Genomic DNA, 21,452 nt, shown 5'->3' with positions numbered 1-21,452 from the left:
CCCCCATACCTCCTCCCCCCTCTTCCCCATCCTCCCCCCATACCTCCTCTCCCCAACCCCTCTCCATTCCCCCCATACCTCCTCTCCCCTCTTCCCCATACCGCCTTCCCCCTCCCCATCCCTCCTCCACTCTCCTCTTCCCCCCACCCCTTCTCCTCCCCTATACCTCCTCCCCCTCCCGCGTCTTTCCCTTCCTCCAGCCCCTTCCCACGGCCTCAGTCACGTGACCTGCTCTATCACGTCTCTCCCCGCCCCCGCTCCCGGCTTACGCCCCGCCCCCTCTCCCCTGATTGGTTCCCGGTTGATCCGCCGCGGCGTGACGCGAGGCGGCGGATCAATGGGGACGGGGCGCGGCCCGGCCCGTAGCCCCGCCCCTTCTCCCCTTTGGCTCCTCCCCTGCCCGGCTCGCTCCGGCCGGAAATAGGAAGCGGCTGAGCCTGAGGCAGCGGCGGCCGCTGCCGGGAGCGCGTCCCTGAGACCCCCCCCGCCCCCCGCCGCCGCCTCTGCCGGGGACCCGGCTCCGCTCCCGGCTGCCAGGGGCCCGGAGCCCCGCGCGGGGGGATCCCCAGTGACTGCGGGGCCGGGCCCGGTCCGGGGGCGCAGGGACCCTTGGGGGGGGCAGCGCCGCTGGGGGCGACCCGCCCTTAAAGGGGCCGCGGGCGGTTTGTTTGTGGGGGGTGGGGAGCAGGGTCCGCCCCCCTCCCTCCGCAATGACGGGCAAGTCGGTGCGGGACGTGGACCGGTACCAGGCTGTCCTGGCCAGCCTGCTGCTGGAGGAGGAGAACAAGTACTGTGCCGACTGCCAGGCCAAAGGTAAACGGCTCCTGGGGGGGCCGGGCTGGGGGCTCCCCCCTGCCGGTAGCTGGGGTGGGGGGGCAGAATGTAAAGGCACCTGGCGGATCCTGATCCCCTGGGAAGGGGCGGTGGGGGGTGGGGGGTGGATGCTTGAGGGCTTGTACCTGCAGATATTGTTGGGGGGGGGGGCGAGGGGGTTGGTTTGCAATACAAAATAAAAGGGCTGTGTGTGTTATCCACGGCAGCATGGCTTGGGAATCTCTTAGTGGGCTGCCTGTTCTCTCTTTGGGTGTCTAATGTCTTGTGCAGTGACCCCCTCCTGCACTCTCTGAGTCAGACAGGGTGTATTTGTGTGCGTGAATGGGAAGGGACCGAAGCGGCGCAAGCGGGTTGTGAACATGATCCCTGACTCAGTAGGTGAAGGGAATAGGGAAGTGGGTTTTAGCCACGAAAGCTTATGCCCAAATACATTTGTTAGTCGCTAAAGTGCCTCAAGGACTTCTTGTTCGTTTTTGCTGATCCAGACTAACACGGCTACCGCTCTGAGACCTGTAGAAAGAACATATCTAGGGATGGCTCAATGCGGTGATTATGTAACAGTGTCAACCGGGCCACTTTAGAGCATAGTATTCAGCAGCTTGTGTATTTATAAATGCTGTAGGTTGATAGAGGAAGAGGAGCGAACTCATTTGCATGCTGCGTACAAGTCATTGTCAAGACAAGGTTGTTGAACAAAACGTTATGCATCCAAACTTGGTCAAGGAGGACTTGAGGCATGGAGGGAATTCACTTGTGGAATGTGTGGGATTAGTTTTGACTAGGCCCCAAAAGCCTTCTCTTGTTGGAGTTTTTTGACAGCAAGTCCCCATCAGGGTAAAACAAGGCTTCCATGGTAGTGCCAGGCATCTTCCTGGACAGAGGAGGTGTGATTCATTGGTGGTGGATGTTGGCCATCAGCTGATGCTCATTATCACCTGACAGACTTTCTGATAACACAGGTGTTCAACATAAGGAGTCAAACCTAAAGTGCTAACTTTATTTGCACTCCATGCTATTTTGGAACACACATTGACACTAAGTCAGGCTTCCATCTGTTACCTTACCCTTATTAATGAAAGCTCTTTAAAGAATTTTTTTGTGAGGGAAGCAGGTAGACAGTGCACTTTCTTTGGATGTTTTCTACCCTCTGCTCAGAACATCTCCATATATGACCGTTTGAGGTCTAAAATCTTGTAGTCTAGGCTTGTGTATTCAAAAAGGTATTCTTGTCCTCTTGAGCAGATGCTAAATACCAGTTTAGTGCAAACAAAGGAGCAATACCTGCCCAGTTTGTATAAGTGTGTGGGGTGGAAACTTCTCCCCAATTTCCTCTCAGTAAATTTCTCCTTCATATCACAATGGATGGGTCCAGTTCCATTGGGAAGAGTGCTGGCACTAAAAGCTGCTTGGTTTTATCCGAACTTCATACTGTGGTTAGCTAATGAATTCTGAATTATAGCAGCCTACGCTAGCATCACCACAGTCAAGAGTCAGATGCCATTTCTGTGATTGTTTCCTGAGAAACAGGGTTTTGTAGCTCTGCTGTTCGTGTCATTTGGCAAACGAGTTGAATAGAAAATATGGCTAAAATCTGTCTCTAAGGACTCTTTCAAACATCCTGAATAAATGGTGGCTGAATTTCAAATACTGACAATTTGCAAACACTTAACCCTGTATGTGAACTGGACTTTCGCTAAATAAAATTCTTTTTAAGGGAAACTTTAAAAACTGGATTACATAACTTTGCAAAACATTCTCAGCCAAAGCATATCATCTATTGTGTCTTCCTACAGACTGTAACCTTACATTAGGGCTGTTGGCATGGGCATGGGATAATGTCTGAAGAAGCACATAATAATAGGATCCTGTGGGTATCTGAATGGAAATGGACCTTATGTGAAGTAGCCCTAGAGCTGATTAAGTGTCACTGGAAGAATGTTGCATTGCAATGGCTCCAGATACTATGTTTAATGTCAGAATTTTTGCTGTTTTCTCTTTTAACTACTCTTGTAGGAGAGGAATAAACTGTTAAAGATCTGACTTCAAAAGTGAAAAGGCAAAGCAATCAAAGGCAAAAAGGCAACAACTTCTCCCCTAACTCATCCTCTTGCACATCCGTGTATTTTCACATGGCCTACTATTCTGAGCCTTCTGTGCTATTTTTGCTATAACAATAACTTAAGGACAATCGCTTAGGCTCTTGGAATGTTTGCCTAATGAATTTCTGTAGGGGATTGGAATCTGGATTCCTGGGTTATGCCAATAACTGATCTTGGGTTAATCACAATACCTTTCTGCTTCTCTCTTTCCATTCTACAGAGGGATGATATTTATGTATATCAGATCAGTATGAGGCCTAATTAACAATTGTAAAGAGCACTTTTGTGATCTGTGAAGAAAATGAGTAACAGAAATGCAAAATTATTGTTCAAGTACTGCTTTATTTTCTTATGGAGGGCATTTGGGTTGAAGTTGGATACATATCTTCGGTTTCTAACGCTCTGTGTATTAGAGCTGTAGCAAACTGCATAAATGGATGATGCTGCATGTATTGGAGAGAAGATGACACAACTTAGAGAAGTGTTTTTACATTCCAATTATAATGTATATATTTTATTTGGTTTTTTTTTATTTGACATGTAAGCTGAATGTTCTTTTTCTTTTTTTAAGGGGTAGAGGTCATTGTCCCATTTGCTAGATCTTGGATGTATGTATCAGCTATTAAACAAAACTGGGTATATAAAAGCCATTCTTAAATCTCATAATTGCATTTTGAACAATGAGGATTGGTACTTTCTCCTGTTAATGTATAAACAAACAAGATGTCTCAGCAGAGAAGACTCCTGGATAAGTGTGATTTTCTTTTTTAAAGTGGCTGCCTATCCTGTTTATAGATAGTTGGAATGTTACAATTCCAGAATGCACTGGTGTGCAGGAAGTGAGGTTTTACAATCCAGCATTATTACCAAAGATGGTGAGTTACTTGTTACTGTGAAATCAGTCATGAAACAGGAAGAGGCTTTTTGTAAACGAACAAACTTAAATTGATCAAGATTGAACCAGTTTTCTGTTGTGTTGAATGGTAGCTGCTGTTTCTGCAACAGAATTGTCTTTGTACTAACAGTGGCAGGGTGGAGGAAGCCTCAGTTCTCATGAACCATAAGTGAAGAAGTCTGTAGTTCTTTAGCCAAACGCACTTCCTTTGTGGTTATTGGGTATTTCTGTGAACACTGCCAGCCAGGCACAGTCTGTTAACTTCCTGAGGAGATGGGTTATATTACATTTCTGTAACTGTATATATATCTTTCCATTGCCACTGTTAAGGCCTGCTCATGAAGTATGGGGCTCCCACAATTTCATTGTGTTGAAATTGTGGTTGCTCATCCACTTTTTTACCATCAGGCCCTTGCTGCAGAAACTAACCGAAGGCCTGGTGATATTGAAGTCAGCTGAATTCCCCGTCATTGGGAGTAGGCCTTTATGCTGCGCAAACATTAAAGAACATTTTTTGTTTGACACACACCTCTTCCGTCTAGGTAACTTAAAGCTCTTAAATAAAAATGACTTCTAATGAGAGAAGACCAGCTGGTGCATGCTAACTCCTCTGTGGGGTTTACAAGGAGAGAAATAACATACTGATTCTTTTGGTAGAAAGACTTACCTGGTCTTAAGTACAGTAGGGTATTTTGTGTGCTTCTAATTAGTTGCAAATCTGACTTCTGTTCCATGAAAGCACTCCAATAGAGTGCAAGCATATGGAGAATCTTGCACCGTGTCATTTTGATATGATTAGAAGAATCTTCATTGAACTTGTGCGATGCATGAATAAATATCCCCCAGTTGTGAGGATGGTAAAAATCTTGTTTTGGTTTCTAGCTGACAAATTCTGTTTCCCCTTCAAGATTAAATAAATTCTTCCATCGGCAGCCATTACTGCTGACCTGCGGCAGTTGTCGCTGAAAATGGCAGTTTTGTGGAAAGTAATTTATCAAGATTCCCCTTAGACTATACTTTCACATTAAGCCTGTTCCTTGGGGGCATTTTTGTGCTCATTTTCCTTGTCGGCAAATTCAGTGCAACATACTTCATTTAGGAGATGTGCAACACTTCAATGTTGAGATGGAGTCCAGGAAAGATGACCAAGGAATGAGAGGGAAGATTGTTCACTGATTTGGGGGGGGGGGGGGGGAGGAAAATCTTCTTTCTAGCCAGATAAACTACAATAAGAAGTACTTATAGGCATGTAATACTACAATTTAGTTCCCTGTCTCCTTGCTTTTATGCTCAGCTTATTGGCTTCTTGTATTTAGTGCTACTTAGGCTGTATCTAGCTCCATTCAACTGCCACCCACGCTTCCAGTTCTGCGAGATGTTTCAAATGACCTCACTCTACAAGCTGGATTATGAGTTCTCGGGCCCTCTCTCCACAGCAGTAGGAAAGAAATAAAGAACTGAATGCTGCAAAATGGCAGTTTGGTTCAACTGGAGTCATGTTGTGCATCCACCTCTTCCTTCATTTCAGTCCGCAGAAGAGAACTACTTGGGATGTGGATGATGATCTCATTTCCAGGAACATCAGTGCTTTGATCCTATCCACACTAGAAGCATAACCGTGCTAAGAACAACTTAGATTTCTATAACACCATATCCCAAAGGATACCTACAACTTTTTAAACACGGTGGCTTGTCTTGGGGATTCTAGCCCTGTTTTTCTGCCTGTTGTGAACAGGAAATGCCTCCTTTCAGAATAGTAGGCGTACCTCTTTGCCTGACAAAAAGGTTTTAGGTTTGCAGAGAGTGATTAGTATCTTCTTTCCTGGTGAAGAGATGCGTTTCAGGCAAGCGATTAAAAGCCAAGTTTGCTTGATTCAGAACCTCTACTGATTTTGTGCCTTGATAGACACAGGTAAAATACTACATCCCATGCCGACATGGGGTGTAATATCTGTCATCGCTTGTCAGGATAGTGCCCATCACTATAGATATACCTGAGAGGGTGCACAACATTTTTTCTAATGAGGAGGGTGTGACTTGGCATGCTTCCGTGGGCAAACACTTTAGAGAAATGCATAGCCTCCCTGGTGACTCTGTGCATAGGCCCCAATCATAGCATGTCTGCATCCCAGTCAGACTCCTTCTAGTGTCTCAGAGAGCAAAGCTTTCCTTGATACACTCTCATGAATCTGGCCCTCCTTCGAGGAGTGATCAAGTAGTTCCAGCAAGCCCCTGCTTTAGTCTGAAAACTCCTGAGAGCACAAGTGAGGAACCCATTAGTTGTCCGTCCTAAACTCTCTCTGGGAGATCTCACATTCTTGTGCAGATCCACTGGTTGGACCAAAAGTGAGAGTACGAGTGTAGACAAGGCACTCTCTCTTCTACCACACTGTCTAGCTCTGCTTGGAGGAGGTCTGAATTACATGATCATAAGACCAGGGCCCTATTCACTCTAGTGCCTTACAAAAAGTTTAGGTCTCTGGCTGCAATAATATTCAATCAATAGGGATAAAATGCAGCTGTCCCTCCTCTTTCTGGTCATGTAGTAGAGACATTTATACGGAACACATCACAGGACACCGTCAATACCACACTGAGTAACTGAGACCACCGACCAGGGAAATAGCCCACTTCCTTCCCTGACAGACCAAGGGATGCACCCCACCCATGTACTTAGCCGCTACACCAATACTGACTTGGACTCCTTATACATGCCATGGGTGGCGTACCCGAGCCCACTTATCCACTGATACTTTAAAAACCCTTGCACCCCAATCTGGATCTATGCAGGTTATGCGACATGTATGCATCTTCTCATCCTTGCAACCAATACCTGTAACCCCCCCCATAACCGAAGCCTGACCCCAGATGTACAATACCTTCCCTCTTAACTCATGTATATTTCATTTTAAACATTCACTTTAATAAAATGTTTAGTTCTATTTAGTGTGGTATCTTGGTCGTGGAAATCTCTGGAAGGACAAACTTTATGCTGCTTAGCTTCTCCTTCACTGTTTCTCAGATTCAAACTACTGAGGTTAATGCATTACAAAGAAATCTTTGTTCTCAAGTTTTTCTTCCAAAAGAGCTGTTGGAGCCATTATCAGCATCTCTTCTGTTCTATGTTCCCCACCTCTAGCCCCTGGGAACTCAAATACTGGAACACAAGCTTTGGCTAGTATAGTCTGAGCATGATAAAGAGAACATGCTTGTTGAGAAGATGCACTGGCCTAAGGAGTGAGCAAACATGATCTGTTCTATTTAGAGACACTCCAAAGATTGGGAATTGGGAATAGCTTCTTAGAAATATAATGCTTGGTCCTGGGGCTATGGAGGGAAGAGGATCAATCTCGGTGGTGAAAATGGGGAGAGGTTTGAAGCGCTGAAGCTGCCTTGAGCTAATAAACACTGCAGGCAGTGGTTGCAGATGTCCTGTTTTGGAGAACTGAGAGGAAATTAAGCAAAAGCTCTGCAGTGTGGGAAAGAAAAAAGTTACAAAATGCTGCATAATGTCTACAGTTGAGAGAATGAGGGTGCTTCTACACTGAAAAACAAAAAACCCTACTGCAGCAAGTCTCAGGGCTGGTCTACACTAGAAGTGCTACAATGATGCAGCTGCACCGCTGCGTTGCGTCTGGTGAAGATGCTCTAAGCTCTCCCGTTGGCATAATAAATCCACCTCCGCAAGTGACAGTAGCTATGTCATTGAGAGAAGCTCTCCCACCGATGTAGCACTGTCCACATCAGCGCTTAGGTCTATGTAACTTGCATTGCTTGGGGGGATAACTTCTTCACACCTCTGAGCAACATAAGTTATACAGTGTAAGTTGTAGCGTAAATCTAGCCGCAGAGGCCAGATCAGTTTACTCAGGTTTATGCTATGGGGCTAAAAATAGCAGTGTAGATGTTCCCGCTAAACCTGGACCCTGAAACCTGGCGTGGAGGCTGGATCTCAAAGCCCACGGTCCAGCCTGAACAGGAAAGTCTGCACTGCTATTGTTAGCCCTGTAGCGCAAACCTGAGTCAGATGACCCGGGCTCTGAGACTCACTGCTGTGGATATTTTTTTTGCAGTGTAGACGTACCCTGAGTACTTTTTAATCTGAATCAAATTGGATGATCTGGGGGGAGAAGTGAACAAGATACACCCTTCTTTTAAAATAGAGCGAGGCTGTGTTGCTTTCTGGCAGCAGAAGCTTGGAAATGAGTTGTTTCTTTTTGAACAAATGTGTGGGCTCTAGTGACATGAGATCATCATATCAGACTGATAACTATTGATCGTGACATGCTATAGATACCAAATCACAAGATTAACGGTAGATTCTGCCTTGCTAACATTTTCTCTAGGTCACTGGGTTTAGTGGCTACACACCTGCAGCTATTAGGCATGACTACAATGCTAATATTAATTCTCAAAGACCCCATTCTGGACCGGCACCTCATTGCACTAGGTGCTGCTCACAGGGCTCTGCCCCCAAAAGCCCCGTTTCTCAGGATTTCTTCTCATCTTGCTGCATGAGTAACAGCTGGGTATACTTATGTAAAAAGGATGCTGCCAAAACAGGCTATGAGCTGCTTCCCAACCAAGTGTGTGGGGTTTTACTCAAAAGCTGTCTGCCTACTGGACTGCCAGATTGGAACCATGGGAAGAAAAGTTTTCCACTCAAGTTGAATTGCAACTGTGAGGTTGTCATTCTTTTAAGAATATATAATTTTTTTTATTGATAAATGAGTCATTTAAAACATTCCCCAGCCATCAGGTGAGGTTTCTTCCATCTGTCATGCACTGCTGCTGTCGCTGTTGGTCTTCTGGGAAATAGAGAGCAGAGTTGTATGGCATGACCTGCCTACGCAGACATAACACGTTGACCAATGGAGATATTGAGTGGCTTGGGAGGTGTGGGGATTTGAAACTGTTACGTTGAGGGTAAAATTGTGAAGTACAAGTGTGTGAGGGATGTCTCAACCTGGGCAACAATACAGACTCCATGATTTGAATGGACTGGAAACCTTTTTGTTTTAAACTAGTCTGTGTTAAATGTCTCCAACTATTATAGGTGGCAAATGTGGGCACTGAGAATTGCTGTTAAATAGAACCAAGGAGTTTCTATGCATTTCTAATTCTCTGAAGCTTAACGCTGAACTTTTACAACATGCAGATACTATATTTGACTCTCTTCCCTCTCCCAAACTTTTCCCCTCTACTCTTCCAGTCCCCGTCTTTCCCACAGGCTCCTTGGATCCGGTATCGTTGATGGCAGAACTGCAGGTTCCTCCACTGTGGAGTACCCCAGCGATGACCATTATGCAACTTCTGCTGCATCCACGCATCAGTTGAAGGTTGCCCCGCACTCCTCCTTTGGTTTGTCTGAGTACCCCTCCCCTGTGTGTTATGGGAGCTCTGCCATGAGTTCTGTTTTGAAGTCCAACCCTCTTGTATAACTCATTGCCAATTAGATGCAAAAATTTTTTACCTGTGCATTATTTCTTGACTCTAACATAAAATAGATCTACATACAGAGCTAGGTCAGGGTTTCTCTGTTCTCAGTATTTCCTCATCCAGAATACAAGACAGAGGTTTTTTCTTGGGGATTTTTGAGTACATACAGTGCTGATTAAATGTACTGTACAAATGCAGAATGTTAAAGATGTTGGTTAAAAGCTGCACTTGACTTGCAAAGCCTGTCTTGAAAGATCTTGCGTCTTTCTGTCCTTAGTATTTGATATTAACTATTGGAATTCAATGGACATACTTAGCTTATGTTGTTCTCCGTATTGCTTATAGAGTGACTGTCAAGTTATTGGGCTCGAATTAATGGGGTTCTTAAGTATTTTTTTTTCTAAGCCTCACTAATGGAAAAATGTTCACTGCTTTCTAATATTTCAGATAGCTTTCTCTTTTGTATTTAAATATTGCCTTGCAGTGTTAGCAATACAAATATTGTGCTAATACACCAGAACCAGGAAAAGGAAAAGAAACTGATAACCCTGTACTCACAAGCCGAGAAGTGTATGCAAAGTAAGACTTTAAAATATCTACATTCTAAATATATCAGTAGTGTTAGTCAGTCTTTTTACCGTTATTACAAACTTCACAATAGCTTCTCAATTGCGGCACTTTTGGCATGGGCAGTATAGGAACCCAGTGTTGGATTTTAGATACAGCATTGTAATAGGTGAAATGTGACAAACAAGTTACCAATTCTTCTCCTAAAAAGCTGAATCTAGAGCAGGTGCAAGGCAGGAAAACAATATGGAGCTACAAAGCAAGTACATCATTGTCATAACTAGAATGACTCATGTAATAAGTAGTTCAAGTAGCTTTTGAAAGAAAGGGATGGAATCTGGTGAATGCTAGTTGGGAGGCTGTTAAAGGCATTGGATAAGGGGAGACGTCATTGAGTTAGAAAGACAAAGAAGGCAAGACAGTGATCCGAAGCGTGGATGGAGCAAGAGTGGTGAAGGTATGGTGACAGGTAGGAAGGAGAGGGCTTAAAGTACAGCCAGAAGTGGAAGCAGGTTTAAATAAGTTTTTCTCACTCTGCCAAACAACTGTTAATGTTAAATATGTTGGGGGTTTTATTGAATAATGGAATTTCCCTAATAAACCACTGTCTAAAGTTGCTTGAATCACAGTTGAGCTTCCTCTTTCAGTAAGGGCAATGTGCATGGCGTCTTCTCTGTAAATTGCCCTGTGTAATAGCTGCTTGTGGTGAAGAGAGAACTAACCTCTGGTTCCCTAAGAACAGTCTTTAGAAGCTACGTCTTTGCATGATGAGGCCCTGGATAAGCCCTCCAGAGCTTCCTCTTGTGTGTTAAGACTTGTGTCAGCAGACCTTTACACAGAATTGAATAGCAGATGCAGTGATCTGCACGGCCTGCCTACAATTACAGCTGCCTGCAGTGAGTTAACATTCTCTTTTGAATTCTTACAACGTGTTATGCTTGAAACCGGTGAAGAATTCTTGGATTAATTTAAACCCATAACATCTACTAAGTGGAAAGAGGATATCTGACCTTGATGTATGTAGGGTATATACTGGTGTATTCAGTAAGTCTCCCCTGCATGACATTTTTGTAATGTACTTCTGCCTTTGAAATTGCAGCATTTTAAGCTGAACAATCAAGAATGTGTTTTCCTCTTTTGTGCTGCTTATACAATCACTGTAAGTGACAGGGTTAGAAACAGGGGGAAAATGTGCAAATCCACTCGTGGTAAACTTTAAAATTACTCAGAACTGCAGAATTTATGGTGGCCTGCTGACCATCATTTTTTGCAACAGAATGAAATAGGTATAATAGTGGTTTAGGTACAGCAATACAACTCGTGTGAACACACCGTCCTCTTCCAGATGATGCTAAATCTGATCAAGATCATTCTGTAGGAAAAGGGTTCTTAGAATCACTTTTCAACAGCGTTTACTATTCTAGCAGTTGCCACTATACGCTATAGAGACTTTTTGTCAGTATTGGTGGGGACGCAGTTATAACGAGAGGTCTGCCTTACTCTTGTGTTTGAGCAGGCAGCAGCAAATATGGATCCAAGAGAATGTTGGAATGGCTGTCGTTGCAGTTGAAATGGTATGGAAAGATCAGCATTAGAGGGGAAACTATTTTGGAAGCAGCTGTGCATGGTGAGAGGAGTGTTGGAGATAGCAGCAGCGTCGTTCAGAAATGAGGTCTGGAGACCTGAGAACCTGGAACGTATCTCTGTGCTGCATACAGATGCATTAATTATGCAAACCTGGGGGGGAAAGAAATAGAGGCAGGTTTGATTATAATGCACTGAGCAGTGGATATCTAGACAGAAACATCCTGCCTTCTAATCTTATCTCTGTCTGTGAACTTGGGCAAGTCACTGTGACTTTCCATCTGTATAATGGGGGATATTGATGTTTCTGAATGTTAATAGCTAAGGCCATCTTCATACAACATTTAAATACGATGTAAATACTATGATGCTCAGTTTTACAAATGACTGAGTGCCCAGTTTTTGTAGAAATACACCACTCTGCTTGGTTTCATGAAACTTGCACTACAATTTAAGTAAAAATAGTGGTTAGTTAGTGTAGTAACAGCCAGATGAATTAGTTGAGATGTCACACTGGTATGTGGTTTTGTGAAGGTGTTTATCTCCCCAGCATCTTTGCTCTTTAAAGATAATCCCTCTTAATACAAGTAGGTTATCAAGACTAAAGAGAGAACAAAAACTAACCCCATAACTCAACTTTAGTCTGGAAGGAAAGACTGATCAGAAATAGCGCTTATCTCATGTATGTCCCTTGAAATTTAGGACAAAAAAAAAACCGGGCCTGGAACAAAACTGATCCTTGGAACATGCTGTAATATCTTTCTCCCCTGTGATTAGGGACAGAATCCAATATTTATAGGTGAAACTGGTAGCAACCCCTGTTAAGGTTGCACAATGCTCTCCATTATAAGATCCTGTTTTCAGTTGCTGATAACTTTGCCAAACTTAAACAATTTGTGCTGAACTTTTCCATACCAGATGTCTGCCTAAGGCTGACTTTTTTTGTGGGGAGATTCTAGCTAAAACATTTCAGCTGTTTCCAAGAACAAGATTAGGGAAATACACTTTGCCCGTGTTTTAAAAAAAAAAAAAAAAATCAACTTTTGTTGAGAAGCTCTAGCAATTCCATGCTTTGGAGCAAGGATGTGAAACTTGACAAGTCCCTGGTGTCTGTGCCTTTTGCTGTCTCCTTGAAAACTTCACGCAGGCTCAGTAGAAACTTGCTAGAGTTTTGGCAGGTGAATTCTCTGATTCTGTGTGTACTGAGCAGCTCCTATGCACAGACTGAACTGTTCATGCCGGTCTCCACAGAATAACTGAGAATGCTCCAACTTGGGGCTGCAGAGGCTGACTTGGCCGGCAGTTGCCCTTCCGAGTAGCTAGGGACAGCTGTGGTTCTGGGCACCAGAACTGAGCAGGGGAGAAGTCGTCGAACTGCCTCAGTGCCCTAAAATCTGAATTCAAACACACACCAACAATGTGGTGGTGTCTTCAGAGCTGGAGTGACTGATAGAAGGGCTGACCTTATTGATGAAGTCTGTATAGGAAGGCTGCATTGGATGAGAGTTAAAATCGAAGGAAGAAGCTACATTCCTAATACAGTAGAGATCTTTACCAAGAAATGTCTGAACTACAACAGCCCCTTCTTGCTTCCCTCCACTTGCAATAGCAAGGAAAAGAGCCTGTCTGGCTCAGTTCGGCCAACCACCTCCAAACCCACGTGTGACGACTACAGGTGTGTGGGGAGCACTAGACACATGCCTGTGAGCTGCTAAAAATCTTTCCAGAGGTGTACTTCTAAGTGCTTGAATCCCTATATAGTGATGCTAGAGGACTGGTGCATAACTTCACTAGACAGCAGTACAGGTCTGTTGAATCTTACGCACATTTAACATGCCCGATTTCAGCTTTACACGGTCGGCAAAAAAATAAAAGAAAAATAACAATTTTAATACTGTACTTGTAGTGCGGGCGATTCCGCCCGCCATTCAACTCAATGTAATTTTGACTAGACGCAGTTTTCGCTTTACGCGCTAACCGCGGAATGTAACCCGCGCGTAAGATGAGACAGGCCTGTATACAATGCCAAATGCACAAATACTTGTGAAGAGACGGAACTGTTGCCACTTGACAAGTAAATGAAACAGAAGTGTTGAAGTATGAGTGCAGCTTAATCCAACTTCTCCACTAATTGAGTCACTTCTTTTGGTCTAAAATTTTTGAAGCCTCTTCTGAGGTGGAAAAAATGCGTAACCCCTATCAACTAAACTCTCTAGCGTCGCTAATCCCTGGTTGGCTGTCAACTTCTGACCTGTCTTTTTCAGTCTTGGTAACTGGAATTTGTTCTTGTTCCAAGATTCTCTTTATAAACCATGTCATTGGCTCGATCTGCTTGAGACCTTCAGTTACGCAAAATCTGATGCATTATTGGACATGACTGTGTGCATGTATCCTGAGGGGAGAGATTCCTGGCTGTACTAGCAATTGTTTTAGGAAGCCAGAATTACTACTTGGCAGCTCCACTGTCCTAAGATTAAATAAATACAGATGCAATAAAGAATAAGTCAGTGGAGCAGAGTTCTTGTAATATTTCTGATTGATTCTGCAAAGATTGTAGTCATGGGCTGAGCTCTTCATGACAGAATGTTACCAATATTCCTCATGTTACCAGGGAAACTTTCAACCAACTGTCGGGTTAACGCCAACAAATCTGAACACGGAACTTCTGTGAAGGATTTTCTTTGGTGGAGGGGATGGTGAAGGAGTACCTAGGATGTGTGTTATAAACAGCAGAGAAAACTACTGATTTACCTTCAAATTAGCAGCTGTGCAGTAACTGTCTTCCCAAACCTTGTTCCTTATGTCCACAAGGTGTGAAACGTGATAGATGTATGTGCAAACAAGGATGTGGTCTACAAATGGGACTTGTTTAGTGTTCCTCATGCTGCATAAACAACTAGTCCATGGAAAACCACATCTCTGAACCTTACCACTCATCTACACAGTGCAGTAACACACAGCTTTGTGGTGGGGATTAGTGCACAACACGTTGGTGCGCATTCTAACTGGTCTGCATAGATCCTGCTGGCGCATGCTATAAATTCCACAGACAAGCCCTGAATCTCGCTCTTAAGTTGCCCAACTCTCCCCATTAGCCCTTCTTGACACTAGATCCGACCAGGGTGGATTAAAATCTGATTGAAATCATTGGATTTCTTAATCTCATATTGCAATTGTACTTAGTTTTCCTAAAGAGGTTCATTCTCATGGGTATAACTAAAGTATGTTGATTTGCAACTAAATTTGGTACTTTCTTTACTTACCAGGAAAATACATACATCTGTGCACTTAAAGGAATTTTGTAGTTTAACATATATTTATTCAGTTTCTTAACGTCTTTTTGTTAAAGTATAGTGAATTACACACTTGTAAATCTAGCCTGTTGTAAACAAAGGAATTTAGGCATGGCTATGCTGAGCGTTGCAGTGCCTAACTTTTAGGTGCCTAGAAAGTCACTGGGATTCTCAAAGCCTGAGTTAGGCACCTAGGCTCCCTACACGATATTTGGGGTGGAACAAATCGTTCATGCTGCTAGTAAACTAGTCATTCCTCGATTAGTTGGCATAAGGCAGTGCTCCCAAGTGTTAGCACCTGGAACAACTTTTGATGGTTGAGTAAAATCTCATTCAGTCTTGTATCATCCTGCTAATTGTGGGCAGATGCCTTATGTGCCAGTAGGTACATTTTTGTGACAATTGTGCAATTTAAAAAAAAAAATCCTTTTAAAGGTGACCTGTGAAGGAAGAGAGCTCCTCAGAGTGGCTTCTTAAAGCCACGCTTCTAGATGTGTTAGCCAACTTCCCGAGTGGCCTATTCAGTCTCCAAAGTATCCCTGGCTCACCCCATTGCCAACAGAGATTCTTCTGCTTTAGCTTCCTCATATAATAGTAAGTTCACTCTTTATGCAAGAGAAGATGGGAGCTGAGATTCTGCTTTGTGTGATGCATAGTGGCAGGGGACTGGACTAGATGACCTCTCGGGGTCCCTTCCGATTCTATGATATCTGGATTTTAAGAGTCACTGCCTCCAGTTGACCATGGGTCACATCATACTTCAAACCAACTATCCATAGATGAGGGAGGGACTTGTATAAGTATGTTTCATTCAATTAATGTAGGGTGACTCCTAAATTCTAATGGGCTTGCATTAAGGACATAGTTTACTCATCTAGTGCCCTTGTGGGAAGCTGGTGAGATTTCCTTGGCTGTCCTTGTAGAACAGTGACCGAGTTCTTGAGACCCTTGGGCAAACACAGAAAGACTGTACTGCATACCAGAGTGATGCAGTGTGAGTGTCTTCATGTGCGGGCTGGGGAACCCAAGAGGAAGCTGCAGTCCATAACATCATGTCTTCCGGAACATGACTTTCCCCTGAAGCGAGTGAATTCCAGTAAGTCATCTTACGCAATATCACTTCCAGAAGAGAAATTAGAAGTCAGTGGAAAGTATTGGGGACTTTCTCTATATATAAAAATAGCTTAGTTAATCGGTTGGCTGACTGGAAAACAGGGGAGGGGGAATTTATTGTCAGTTCCAGCTCAATTGAAAGTTTCCAGCTGGCTACCAGTGATGGCTTGTACTAGCTGATGTGGGTGTCTTCTTACTGGGTTCTGTCCCACAGCCTGAACAATTTCCCACATAGGCTCTCCCACACGTACTGTCGAGGGAGATGCTTGCAGGATGTCTTAGTCCAACACATGCAATAGCGTTGGCATGGATCGTTCAGTCCTTGCAGCACATTTCCCTCTTACAGCTGGGCTTTTGCTGGAGTAATTGCAGGCAGGGAGCCTGCAAGTTGAACAATTGTGCGCACAGAGATTATTTCATTAGGAGCTGAATAGCTAAGCTCTCTCCTTCCTGTCCCATGAAAGCATCTATTTTACCTCATCCTCCCTCTCTCCCGCCCCTTCTCTGCAGCCAATTTCTGCTTATTCATAAATGCCTTCAGGGTTATTACAGAGGAAGTTTGCATAAGCAGCTTGAGCCAAAATGCCATATGCTGAATAGAGGAGGGCAAAGAGTGAATCCCGCTAGGATTTTAAAAATGAAAATTCTCTCTACATGGCAGTCTCCATGTATGGCAAATGATAAAAACCAGTAAAATGTGTGTGAAACTTAACTAGCTAGGGGGCTTTTAAAGGGATTTTTTTTTTTTTTTAAAGGAGCCTTCTGGAAAAGTGCTACGTACAAGCAGTTCTTTCACTTGGATAGTGCCTCAGTGTTACGTGTGAAGGAGGGTATTGGAGTTAGATATTGTTTTATTAAAAAAAAAATATCTGGCACAACTCTTAATTTGTCGTCAATATGCATTTTGATGAAGGCTGGGCACTGAATGGTTGATAAGACTGGTAAAGGAACATGGAGCCTTTAACCTTCAAGGTTAAGGCTTCAAATCCATGCTACTAGTAGTAGCTTTTTATCCTATGGGAAACTTGGTCAGTCTAGTGGTCCACATCCCCCTTCACATCTAGGACTAATTGGGATCTGTGGTGTCCTCTTCTGGGATTACCAAGGACTGAATGAACTATAGAGATACCTACAAGCTAGGTGTTCACTCCTAGAGGTGGCTTTCCTTGCAACCCATCCCTGGGTCAAGAATGAGGCCCTCTGGTATTCCCAGCTATCAAGGGAGGGGGCGTAGTCAGGGATAAGTGGGTATAGACAGGCTTCCTTTAGCCATATCTAACTCCATTTTGATCCAATTCCCTTTCCCTAATCAGCATAATGCCAAATTGCCAATTTCGCCTTAATTCTTTCTCCGCCTCCAACAATTAGCAGTCTCCATTTCGGAGATTCCAGGGACTTTAGCATGTGTGAGGTCGTGCAGGATAGTATATGGGGAAAACTAGTCAGCATCTGAATGCAGTATGCCTGGCTCTAACAGGTACCAAGTCTGTCACATGTATGAACACTAAATTTACTCAAAACACTAAATAAAAATTGATCATGGCATCAGGCTTCCTTGTATAATACTACATGGTAGTGCAGCCAAATTGTAACTTTGTGCATAGGAGAGCAGGTGCTCATTAAGAACTTAAGTTTTACAGCCATCTGGTGACTATAATTCTGCCAACCTGCAAGGAACTATGTTTACAATATAGTATTGATCTCTCTATTTTCTGTCTGTCAAGATTTTTCATGTGAACCTCCTTTTTTTATGTTCTTCAATTATTTGGCAAGTCAAATGTTTTTCTTACTAATTTGGTTTTTAAAGGGCTTTTGCAATAAATACGCTAGGCCAAATTCTGCCTTTAGTGTCTTCTGTAATTCTGGTGAAACCCATGGGATTGTACAGCCTGCCATACAATTTCCATACCCAGATGTGGCCCTCGGGCCAAAAAGTTTGCCCACCCCTGTCCTAACTGCACACAGATCAATTAGTAGGAAGTATTTGGGTGGATAAAGGCTGCAGGAGAGGCATACTAGCAATTCTTGTGGCTATGTTGATAAATGCTTCCAGGGCTGGGATTTTGCATCCTAGAAAAAAATGGTTTGTATAAGGTAGAAAAAACAAAGCGTTATCCCAAAATATTGTATGTCTTAATTTTTGTTCATAACGTATCTAATCCTATGCCTCTAGCATTAAATTCCCAACTGAAATTGAAGGTCACCAGTCTAATTTTACTATGTAGGATAGTTTTAACTTTCTGCATACTTTAGTTTCCTAAAAACTAAATTCTTGTAAGACCTAATTCTGTTCTGTAATATTCTCTGAACCCCCAGCTTATAAAGGGGCTTTTGCAAGTCTAATCAAGTTGTATAAACAGGAGCAGCACTCTTGAAATTGACTAGAAATACAGAATATAAACAATATTCTCTTGCACATCTCAGAGCTGGATGTTTCATGTGAACAACTTCCTTTTTTTTTTGATCCCATGATTACAGAAATCTGCATGGGGAAGTACAAGGCTTGTTTGCATTTACACTAGCGGGCTAACCTTAGCCCCAAATGTTTGCAAAGCTAAGTATGTCATGGAAATTAGAAACATCAATACAAAAACCTTTATTAGCCTTTAAGGAGTAAGTAATGACTGTTGCAATTGAAGGATCAGTGAGGATGTGGAGGGCAATATACTTAGTCTTGCATATTCATACTCCATTTTGTTTGGACAGCTGGACTCTGCCCAGCGTTTTGTAAAGGGTAGGCTGTTCAGAACATCCTAAACTTGGCCTTGTTGCTAACACAAGAGCTCTCCCAAGCAAGAAGTCATGTACTTTCTTCCATGTTCCTTATTACCTGAGAAGGAAGGGAACTGAGTGACATTAATTTTCATATCCTTTGGCACTTTATAGTTTGCTGTGTGGCCGCTGCTTCAGTTGTGCAAGTCTAAGCTGCCCTTGCATTGCTATTGACAGGCTGATGCTTGTGTTCTCCTAATCACTAATCTTTTATTTTTATAGTTACTCTCTTTCCATTGTACTGAGCCTTGCCTGTGTCAACCCATCCCAGCTCTTTCAGCAGACAGTTCCTCGCGCACGCTGCGGCCATTCGGTTTACAGCGTTGCCCTTTCTGCCCAAGGGGAGCAAAATCATCTTCCTTCTCTTTGAAGAGTTTACATTGTCTTAATGTAATATGCGAACTTACAAGAAGACTAATCAATTCCTGCTTTATGCAATAAAGAGCAAAGGTTAAGGTGTATACCCTGCATTCACATGCTTTGCAGCCTTCATAGGGTTGGAGGGAAAATGCAATGGTTGTTTGATTAAAATATTTAGGCATCTTTGTGTGTTTGGGATGTCTGTATACGCTTAGAACTCCATCACAGTAGTATTGGGGCATCAACGTTCCTCACAATGCATTTGAATCAAAACGTTAGCCTTAGTTCTAAAAAGTAGAAAAACATCTTTGTTTTTCTAGTAACCTTTCTGCTTTGCTTTTTTGACCTGCATTTTTTCCCCCTCTTGGGACACCTGATGTTTCATTTGCTTCTCTTTCTCGTCTCATTTCATTGTCAGTTTCTCTGCTCTTAGCAACAAAAGAGGGGAAACAGTTCTGTTACCTCAGATGACAGCATCTGCTGCTACCAAGCAAAAATATTGGCAACTAACAGGATTTTTATAGCTTAGGTATTCATTTAGAAAATGTCAATTAGCAGAAAATGCTTCTAAACTTTCAACTCTGTATGTGTTATTTCTGGATTTTTCCCGAGCTTGAAACTCGGAATATGGTGGCAGACGGCTGTCATTTTAATACCCAGTCCTAGCTGTTTCTGATCCTACCTCCTAAATGAAACTCAAAAATGATGAGCTAGGGAGATAGATCACTGCAGATGGTACTGCCAACAAGAGCATTCTGTTCTCATCTGGTATAATCGTATAGAAGGTGAAATGGCCTTACTAGCACCATGGGACACAGTAACTAGAGGTTACTATGGCCCCGATGTAGTATCTAGTTAGTCCCGTAAACACTAAATATAGCCTAGGGTTTAAGTCTAATTTAAATATAACCCTGAATAATTCCTGGTAGTTAACTTGATTGAGCAAAGTTCGTCCCGAAGTTAGAACTGTCTGAAATGAGACATAAAAATGAAATCTATAAATGGAACAGTTTTTATTAAATAAGAGGCACTTGTTAATCTGGCAACTGGGCGCTGGGATTGTGGGGGTCTCTTGCTAGTTTTACTGCTGAATACTGTAACACCTTCGGCAAGTCACTTACCTGAGTGCCTCTTTCTCTGATACCAGCATACTTACCTACTGCAAAGGGGTTGCGGGCTTTTCTTCCTGAATAATGTACCCGTAGTGCACTGTAGGTGCTTCTATGCCATTATTGTGTGATGGCTATTGGGTGTCAAAAGCACACTTCACTTCACTTCACATTATTGAGGTGTTTACATCCCAACTCAACAAGTACTTCCTGAGGAAGTCCAGAAATGGCCTTTTTAAAGGGAGTTTAGTCTACACTACCATTGTTCTCTTGAGATTTCCTATGCAGTGTCCTTGGAACTTTGATTAAACCATACAATGTCAGCTGAAAACGTTAGCTTTCCTTTCGGTATATGTGGTTTTCAAACTGTTCTCACAGTGGGGGGTAAATTCCTCCATATTGCTTGTGTTTTGCTGTCCTGCTTGGTTGACAGCAGTCAGCGTGTGAGCATGGGGAGGCCAGAGAACAAGGAAATGCTGCTAACCCTGAAGGTTGATTCTACCTAACAATGGTGAGAACTTCCATCTTCTGAAGGATTTTTCTCCATGAGTTCCCCTTCCTCTGACAAGCTTCCTCCTGAATCTCCTCTGAGCTTGCAAGTCCTGCTTTCTAACCAGATGCACGGGAGTTAATTACCCTGTCCCTGAACAGATGTCTTGATGGAGACGAGCCCCTTATCTAAAAGCCTACGCTGCAGTTTTCTAAATGAAAGGAGTTCGGTGACTAAAACTGTGTGCTCTTCCGGGCAGGAACTCTGCCTTCCTCTGTCTGGAAAATGGTACACACCCATAGCCTAATCTTGCGTTTTCTTTAAACTATTGAAAGGGGGCTAGCAACTACGAGGGGCACAGGTGTATATGACATTGTCTAAACTTCAGTTTTGCTACTATGTTGTCACCGTTAAAGCAGCAAACGCCCCTGGTGTAGGTGCAGTTATGCCCTGTATAAAAGGGCTTGTACTGATATTCATTCCAGCTTGGCAAAGTGAAAGAATTCGGCTTATACTAGCATAAGTGTTGGTTTAAAAAAAAATCACTCCTTTCAGAAAGGCCAATAAAACACTTAGTGTATACAAGGCCTACTTTTTAATGTTTTCCTGCCGGGGTGAGAAATGGGATATCAAATGCTCAGTGATCTCCTTCTATATGCTTCATTTAATTCCAAGTGGAAACTACTTCAGCGGGCTCTTCTGGAATTCAGATTCAGGAGGAGAGGGTGTTAATTTTCAACAACTGTCATCTGTTAGGTGCTAATCTGTTCACTTGTTAGTGGAAGATACCTTCCATTATTTCTAGCAGACTTCTGCTTGGCCAGGATGAGGAGAACTTTGCAAACTTTTCTTTAAGGAGCAAGTAAAATACCTGATCTTGTATTGCATCCATCATTT

The 21,452-nt window shown here is 43.1% G+C and overlaps 1 protein-coding gene across 1 annotated transcript in view; it reads left to right on the top strand.

The window, feature by feature from the left end:
* Positions 1-446: 446 nt before the first annotated feature.
* The window catches only part of SMAP2 (small ArfGAP2), a 35,326-nt gene continuing 14,320 nt past the window's right edge, over positions 447-21,452 (top strand). Inside the window, exon 1 of the mRNA XM_054012013.1 lies at positions 447-813. Coding sequence (XP_053867988.1) covers positions 711-813 — 103 coding nt within the window. The 5' untranslated portion in view covers positions 447-710. The remainder of the gene's footprint in view (positions 814-21,452) is intronic.

This window comes from Malaclemys terrapin, chromosome 22 (assembly GCF_027887155.1).
Source record: "Malaclemys terrapin pileata isolate rMalTer1 chromosome 22, rMalTer1.hap1, whole genome shotgun sequence".
Classification (NCBI taxonomy): Eukaryota; Metazoa; Chordata; order Testudines; family Emydidae; genus Malaclemys; species Malaclemys terrapin.
This window is presented reverse-complemented; position numbering and strand designations above follow the sequence as displayed.